The sequence below is a fragment of the Octopus bimaculoides genome, chromosome 15 (assembly GCF_001194135.2).
Source record: "Octopus bimaculoides isolate UCB-OBI-ISO-001 chromosome 15, ASM119413v2, whole genome shotgun sequence".
Classification (NCBI taxonomy): Eukaryota; Metazoa; Mollusca; class Cephalopoda; order Octopoda; family Octopodidae; genus Octopus; species Octopus bimaculoides.
Window position 1 is genome coordinate 33,057,200 of NC_068995.1, and position 9,240 is coordinate 33,066,439.

The 9,240-nt window shown below is 35.6% G+C and overlaps 1 protein-coding gene across 5 annotated transcripts in view; it reads right to left on the reverse strand.

Annotated features, from left to right (window-relative positions):
- Positions 1-9,240, reverse strand: part of LOC106880617 (KH homology domain-containing protein 4) — a 123,877-nt gene that overhangs the window by 50,769 nt on the left and 63,868 nt on the right. For all 5 annotated transcript variants that reach the window (XR_001410763.2, XM_014930638.2, XM_014930636.2 and 2 more), the window contains 2 exons: positions 4,774-4,881; positions 2,617-2,693 (listed from right to left, as the gene is read on the reverse strand). Coding sequence is in view for 4 of the 5 variants with exons in the window: in XM_014930638.2 (XP_014786124.1) it covers positions 2,617-2,693; positions 4,774-4,881 (185 nt within the window). In the remaining variant the exon portion in view is untranslated. The remainder of the gene's footprint in view (positions 1-2,616; positions 2,694-4,773; positions 4,882-9,240) is intronic.

Sequence of the window (9,240 nt, forward strand, 5' to 3'; positions counted from 1 at the left end):
CCCACCCATGCCAGCATAGGAGGCAGACATTAAACAATGATACACACAGAGATACATACATTATTTTTGAAGACTAATTCATTGTTCAGTTTCTGTGCATATTCTATGTACTGTTCATGGAGTATTGGTTGCTCTTTCTGATGAGTTGAAGTGCACTTGAGCACTACACAATAAGATCATTATTATTTTTGGTGACCCTGTCAGTGCAGGTGCCACTTAAAAGGTATTCAGCCCACACAGTGAAGTGGTTGGCATTTGGAAGGGCATCCAGCTGTAAAAACTATGCCAAAACTGACCTCACTTGTGCTGGTGCCATGTAAAATGTATTCTGCCCTCTGTGGAGTGGTTGGTGTTAGGAAGGGCATCCAGCCATAAAAAAAAAACATGTCAAAACAGGCTTCAGCTAGGCCAACTCCTGTCAAACCATCCAACCCATGCCAGTATGGAAAGGAGGACATTAAATGATGATGATGATGATACACATACATTCACATACAAAGAATCATCAGTGATGACCCAACACACTTGAGTTCCAAAGCAAAGTCAGATTAGTATAATGCAAAAACATCTATTTCCAGTTTATAGTTAATGAACCATGAATTAAACACCCAACACCCATCATGAAGGACCAGAAAGTTAAATTAGATTTCTAACAAGAATACACTAATTCAAGGGGAGTCAATCAATTATATGAACCCCAGAAATATGAAAGGTAAAAAAACAACCATAGCAGGGTTTGAACACAGAACGCAAAGAGACATAACTAAATATAAATTCAATGAAAATATATTTGACTGAAATATTGATACGAGCATCATATACATATTTCTTGAAAGCCATAGCTAAAGTTAAATAGAAGCAAAATGGGTTAAGAATAATACAAAATCAAAATCACATCAACAATGATGCTAAATACACAACTTTATCAGCACTCACTCAGATTTTGAGTAGAGTAGAAAGTATCAGATCATCATTTTATAGAGAAATTAGCAACTTTGTGCAAGTGAATGCATGTATGCTATTATATCAATTATTGATATAATGAGTGATTATTATCTTTACTGTAATGATACAGGTGGCCACAATGTCTCATATATCTCCATTACACTCTCATTTGATGAATTGGATATCTATTTGTAATAGTACACCTGATAAGTTTTACACAAGAAAATAAGTGTTGGCTGTCATTCTCCTCTGTACCTAACTGTAGTTATTATTTGGCCTTTGCTCTTAATCAGATAATGAAAATGTCTTCAGACAGTGCAATCATATGTAGCTTGCCTTCAAGCAAAGACAAACACCTGGAAAATTTGCAGGTTTGGTCTGGAAGAAGAGGCTTTGCAGGCCCTTCAAGATTGATGAAATCATATTGGGTTATCAGAACCATGATTCCATATTGCTGCTACCTTGGCTTATAAGTCATTGTTAAGAAAATTGAGGTTTTCTTCCTATATGCAGCTGAAAGTTAATGTGCTAGTTAATCCAGCTAGTTGTTTATTAATGGCAAAGCATAACTTTTAATACTGCCAAGATGAAGAAATTAAAAAGTATATTGATTTGTCAAGTAGTTTTTGGAAAACTTTAGTCTAATGCAGTAGTTCTCAACCATTTTTTACCTACAGACTCCTTTGGTTCCTATTTTACTTGAATGGACTTTGCTAACCAGTTGATGTTTAAATAATCATGTTATATTATATTATATTATTAGGAACTGCATAAAAAAAAAATCTTAAAATACTTGATGTATTGTAGAAGCATGAGCCTTTTGTTGCAGATAAATTTTAACAAAAAAAATTTAATATGAACCCCCCAAGGGCCATATGGACCCTGGTTGAGAATCACTGGTTTAATGTATGCAAGTGAACTAGGATCCATCTGAATATCATTTGTAAGGTGGAGAAAGAGAGAGAAGTGGGGGAGAGAAAGCAATTATGTCACACATTTGTAAAGTTCTTTCAACCTAGAATAGAAAAAGTCACACTCAAACTTTAATGGACAGAAATGCAGTATCTCAGACAGATCCAGCTTCTCACACCTATCCTACAATGTTATTATAAAAATAAACAATTACATTATCAAAATCTTAAAGTTAAAAGATAATGCATGATTAATTCAAAACAAAATGAATAAATAAGCATTACATTTAAAACAGAGTAATCTGAATGTTAAAGAGTTAATACATTTATATTTAAAGTATCTTACTGTGTATGTGCTGTGAGGGGATTGGTATATCAAAAAATAGATCCAATGTTTCCTCTGTGTGTCTTAAAGGTGACTAAAAAATGTTAAGGTAGGATTTGCAATTTGACCTCGTAAAGCCCTCACCAGCAACAATTACCCCAAAACAGACCCTTAGGTTGGAAGGTTGTTGCCTGAGAGGTGCAAAGAAGTAATCATCCTGGTAATGCAGTGACGCACTGTTAAAGCACATGCTCCCATACTATTCCTATCTTGCAACTTACTGACATTGTTAACTTCAACCAACTGATAAAACATAATCAATAAATAAATAAAAGTTATACAGGTCTTTGAAATGTCAAGTGATATTACTGTAGTAACATTCTAGTGTATGTGTGTGTTGAAATGACTTTTAAACAGTTTTATAGGATTACTTGCCCTGCAAATTTTATTTTATCTTCAGGACTCATATATCTGCCTCTTGTAGAAACAGAAGCTCCGCTCAGTTTTGATATCTATATAAACATAAAAAGAGATATAAGATTACATATAAATAAATATATCAGGTTGGTGCAAAGGTAATGGCTGATCTTTTTAGAAAACAGTTTTAGATAGTATTTTTGAAATTGTGGTCCTTGCAATGTTTTAAGGATATCACAATGAAAAATTTTAAATAGCAACACAAGTAAATCTGAAGAGACCAACTGCACATGATGGGAGAGTAATACTTCTTCTATAGTAACTCTTCTTCAAGTTCTTCACTGCTGGCAAATAATGGGTTCTATTTAGAAACAACATCTCTTCACTGAGTTCTTGACAAAGGTGGGGCACAAGCTGTCTGACATCCACAGAAGGTTACAAGATATTTATTGGTGATGACACCACTGACAAGAGCAATGTGCACATATAGATGGAAAAGTTTGATGAAGAGGAAAACCTGCATTGAAGATAAACCATGCAGTGGTAGACTGTCAATTGTGACCACTGACATGAATTACTAGACAATAGACAAGTTGATTCATGGAGACAGATAAGTCACAATTTGTGAGCCTGTTGTACAACTTGACTGTGATCACAATACATTCCACAAGATAGATTTTAGGTACTGGAAAGTGTGTGCAAAATGAGAATCTCAGTAATTAATATCTGATAAGAAGAAAAGAAGAGTAGAAGTCTGACTTAATCTGCTAAAAGTACTTGAAGCCAATGAAGACTTTCTTCCTCCCCCAATTTAATAACAGGGGATGAAACATGGTCATTTCTTTATGATACAGAAACAATCCAGATGGCTCAGTCCATAGAATAAGTCCTAACAAGATCAAGAGCCAGTGATTGGCACAAATAATCATGGTGACTGTGTTTTTTTTTTTTCATGACAAAGACATCAATCTTCTTTGATTTTCTGAAATATGGCTGTACCATGAACAACAAGCAGTACATTGAAACTTAGAGAAGCCGAGTCATTAGGAGAAAGAAACCAATCAAGAATCTAAAAACAACCCACATATACCATGATAATGCATGACTGCACACATTTTTGGTAACAGATCAAACAATTGGCAAATTAGGCTGGTGAATGGCCCTCCATCCATTGTACAGCTTGGATTTGGTACCTTCCAATTTCCACCTGTTCAGTTCATTCAAGGACAGAAATTCAATGATACTGATGAAGTAAGAATGGCTGTGAAGAAGTGGGTACAACAGAGCACACATGAACTTTTACAAAGAGAAGTTGAAAGTTAGGATTAGTGATGGTACAACTGCATCGATTGTGATGGAGACTATATTTAGTCCCTTTGTAGAGAGGAAGAGTTACTCAACCAAGATATGCAATTTCAATGCCTTATGCCAGCAAATAATGTTCTGCCTAATTTTGCATTACTTTTGGGACAAACCCAATAATAATGATAATAATAATAATAATAATACATTATTTACATTTAACGGATATGTGTCCTCATCTTGTTTGTTGTTAACACAACGTTTCGGCTGATATACCCTCCAGCTTTCATCAGGTGTCTGGAGGGTATATCAGCCAAAACATTGTCTTAACAACAAACAAGATGAGGACACATATCCGTTAAATGTAAATAATGTACATAATCCCTCATCTCTTAAATATAGAACTGAATAATAATAATAATAATAATAATAATAAAAACAATAGTAATGCTACAAGATAATGTGTGATTAATTCAATACAATGTGAATAAATAAGCAATACATTTGACGAAGGAATCTAAATGTTAAAGGGTTAATTTATCAACCCTGGAGAGAGGAAAGGCAAAGTTGACTTCAGCAGGAGTTGAACTGCTGAAATACAGCAAGACATTCCCTTGAACACACAAATGATTCTTCAATTCAATGTCAATGATAATTAACAATTATTAATAATAATAATTTCTCAGATTCACATGTAGCTATTTGAAGTAGACAGAGCATAGTTTGTGAGCGGCATTTAAGATGAAGTGGATTTCAACATGGTATATACAAAGATGGAATTAAAAGTTCAAAAATGTCTTCTAGAAATGATTTAAAACACATGCATGCACAGAAGGGAAACATTCTCTAATAAGTAATAAAATATTAATGCACCTCTTCTTGTGCTGTCCCTTTTGTAAGCATATTTCGACAGTGTGTGGGAACATCATTGATCACTACTGCTGCAACTATCAAATTACCAGGATGTGATACTGGTCCAATCTGAAAGAAAAAGTGAAACATTTAAGCATTCACGTAAGATATTTCAAATGCCATGTGCTGAATGTATACATACTGCTGCTTAAGCATCATAGCAAGCTACACAAGATCTCAACTCATCTTTCTTTAATTAGAATTTATACCTTAAACACTGCTTGTATCACCCAATAGAATGAAACTAACAACAAACATTGAAGTTTTTTTAAAGCACATGTCAACACATTCAAACTAAAACTTGAATTAGAGTTAAAATTAATTGGGATACCTTATTTATATGAAAGCAGACAACCAGAAAGTTTAATAACTCTAATAGTAACTTCAGTCTCTTTTTAACTAACGATTGATCTTTTTGCTGTAGTATTTGCTCTAATTGAGCTACAGTCTTTGGATTTATTGACTAATCAGCAGTTTGTGTGTGCCCGTGTGTATATATACATAAAAAATATATATGTTAGCAACAGAGGTAGTATTAATACTGAGAGGTAATATTCATTCCCACTTGAACGTGGATGTTCTGTTTGAACAAACTTTACTGCAGCAGATACCATGAGATAACTCTCACATAGGCTTTTGATGCAAAATGGAAGCTTGTGGGGAGATGAGTCACCACTAACTCCAGCGCTGGGACCAACAGATCATGGGATTTTGACCTTCCTTGGTCTCACTGTTGGTGGGCGCTTGTCTGCTAGAGATAGCAACAACTCATCTCCCAACTAGTAATGTATAGAAAATCAGTGCCTGAACAGGCACTGACATTACAATTAGCCAGTGAGCTTGTTAAAAAATATAAATTAGCAACAGAGGCAGTATTAATACCAAGAGATAATATTTATTCCCAATTAAATGAGGATGTTTTGTTAGAACAAACTTCACTGTAGTAGATATCATGAAAGAAACTCTCATATATGTTTTTGGTGTAAAATACACTCCTGTTTATATCCCTAGCAGGGAGATAAATCTCCACCAAACATGCATTTTGCACCGAAAGCCCATATGAAGGTTTCTCCTATGGCAACTGTAACAAGCAGTACAGTTTGTTCTAATAGAACATTCACATTCAAGTGGGAATATATATGTGTGTGTGTATGTGTGGCTGTGTGGTAAGAAGCTTGCTTCCGAACCACATGGTTCTGGGTTCAGTTCCACTGTGTGGAACCTTGGGTAAGTGTTTTCTACTATAGCCTTGGGCCGACCAAAGCCTTGAGTGGATTGGCAGGCGGAAACTGAAAGAAGTTCATCATGTGTGTGTGTGTGTCTTTCTGTCTATGCCCCGCACCATTACAACCACTTGACAACTGGTGTTCATGCCCCCGTAACTTAGTGGTCCAGCAAATAAACTGATAGAATAAGAACCAGGCTTAAAAAAATCTAAGTAGATGGGATGATTTGTTCAGCTAAAAATTCAAGGTTGTGCCCCAGCATGGGAGCAGTCTAATAACTGAAACAGGCAAAAGATAAAATGCACCCACATATAATACACACACACAGGAGAGACAAGGCATACTTCAACAAACAAGTCATAACTCTGTATTTGAGACAGATGTTACATTTACTCCTTTAGCATTTAAACAGGACATATCTGGTTTTATGTTCAGACCAGACAGATTTGGGTTCTCACATTTACCGTACAATGACATTCTAAAAATAAACAATCACATCATAATTATCTTGAAGCTACAAGATAATGAATGTTAGATTTAAAACAATGCGAATTAATAAGAAGTACATTTGACAAAGTAATCTGAATGCTGAAGGGTTAAACACCATTCCTGACACCTAATACCTATCTCCATAGAGAGACTGATTCCTTAATTATTCAGTGAGAAAAGTCATGCAAGTAATTTGGTATGGTATCATGAAAGTAACACCTTCAACTACTGATCAATGTTTCAAGCAAAGGCAGGATGAAGTGGAGGAGAGGTACGATGACTTTTTCTGGTTGCCCTTGCAACTTACCATTCATAAATACTTTTACTACCATAGTATGTTTAGAATCATTAGAATCATGCAATGAATGTAACAATGTGCCGTCAAGTGCTAGAAGATTGAACAAGAAAATTAATCTTTTGTTTTAATCAATTTTAATTAACATGCTTACACTTTATCTAGAGTTTGTTAATATATTTTAATTCTAATATTTAATTATACCATTTATTTTATAGATCAATAATAATTAATTTAATTTTGTATTTTCCTTATTTTTGTTAGTATTTTTCACAGTAAATAGTCCACGGCAATCTTGAACAATGTTATAAACTGTTGTTTCAATATCAGCATAACCATATATATATATATATATATATATATATATATATATATATATATATATATATATATATATATAACGCTGGTGTTAAAACGGGGGTAGCTGATGAAGGAAAATGTTCTCTATGTGGCTTGTGTGTTTTCTGTACTCTGGTTATTATTATTTTCTTGTCTACGTTTTGTTTGCAATGTCCTGTACCCAGATATGCACCTATATATACAGGTAGACGTAGGTATGCACATACCTGTACGTATATATGCATATACTCATTTATTATTTGTATATACATATATATATACACATACATATATGTATATACATATACATACATACACAGACATACATACATATAAGAGACCAAAGTGTACATATGCCGCTATATTTTTATATATAAAAAATACAAAAATGAGATAAGAATGCAAAACATCCAGACAGACGATACAAAGAAAACAAGGATGGGTCATTCATAGTTTTCTTTTCTTAGCCGAGTTCCAGATTATCTTTGCAATTTCGGCTGGTTATACTTGAGATTCCTCCAATCTGGCCAGCCCCAAGGAAAAACTGAGCTAAGAGCATTAGATTCCTTGGAAGAAGGCAGTGAATGTATACGAAAACAAGTCTGGGAAAAAAACGGAGAAATGTTATACAAATACAAATGCAAATAACAGGTCTTAACAACAGGTGTCATCGAAAGACACCTATTGTTATGTCTTGTTATTTGCATTTGTGTAACATTTCTCCGTTTTTTTCCATCCTTATTTTCGTATACATTTGAGTTGTTGAGTGACTGCCTCAATACCCAGTCATAATGTTGTCAGAGCTGGATCAAGCAGCTCCTACCTAGTCGAAAGCCATGCTGGGTATCACTCAGCAAGTTATTTTCTTCAAGAAATGCAATTAGTTTCCCTCTGACTATCTGTTCCATGACTTTGCTGGTGTGTGATGTCAGAGAGATAGGCCTATAGTTTTTGGCATCTGCTCTGCTTCCCCCTTTATAGATTGGGCAGCCTGCCATTTGCAAGAAAGCTCTGGAAGAGAATCAGGAGGGGTTTTGCCAGGGCACACATACACGATTTGAGGAGGATTGCTGGGACACCATCAGTTGAGTTTGCATCCACCTCATTCAGAGTTTTCTTTTGTCAGTCAAGTTCCAAATTATCTTTGCAGTTTTGGCTTGTAATACTCGAGACTGCTCCAATCTGGCCAGCCCCAAGGAAAATCTAAGCTAAGAGCATTAGATTCCTTGGAAGCTGGAGACCGGCTTTAATTAAACAAATCAACCCCAGAACTTATTCTTTGTAAGCCTAGTACTTATTCTATTGGATCTCTTTTGATGAACCGCTAAGTTACAGGGATGTAGATACACCAACATCGGTTGTCAAGCAATGGCTGGGGAGGGGGCAAACACTGACACACAAATGTATTCTTTCTTATATACACACTGCAGTGTACATACACTTTGGTCTCGTATATATATACATATATACATACATACATAGGTACAGGAGTGGCTGTGTGATAAGTAGCTTGCTTACCAACCACATGATGGTTCTGAGCTCAGTCTCACTGTGTGTCTGCTATAGCATCGGGTCAACCAAAGCCGTGTGAACGGATTTGGTAGACGGAAACTGAAATATGTATGTATATGTTTGTGTGTCAGTGTTTTCCCCGCACCCACCGCCATCACTTGACAACCAATGTTAGTGAGTCTACATCCCTGTAACATAGTGGTTCAGTATAAGAGACAGACAGAATAAGTACTAGGCTTACAAAGAATAAGTTCTGGGGTTGATTTGTTTGACTAAAGGCGGTGCTCCAGCATGGCCGCAGTCAAATGACTGAAACAAATAAAAGAGTAAGAGAGAATCATCATCATCATCATCATCATCATCGTTTAACGTCCGCTTTCCATGCTAGCATGGGTTGGACGATTTGACTGAGGACTGGTGAAACCGGATGGCAACACCAGGCTCCAATCTAATTTGGCAGAGTTTCTACAGCTGGATGCCCTTCCTAACGCCAACCACTCAGAGAGTGTAGTGGGTGCTTTTACGTATCACCTGCACAAAAACGGCCACGCTCGAAATGGTGTCTTT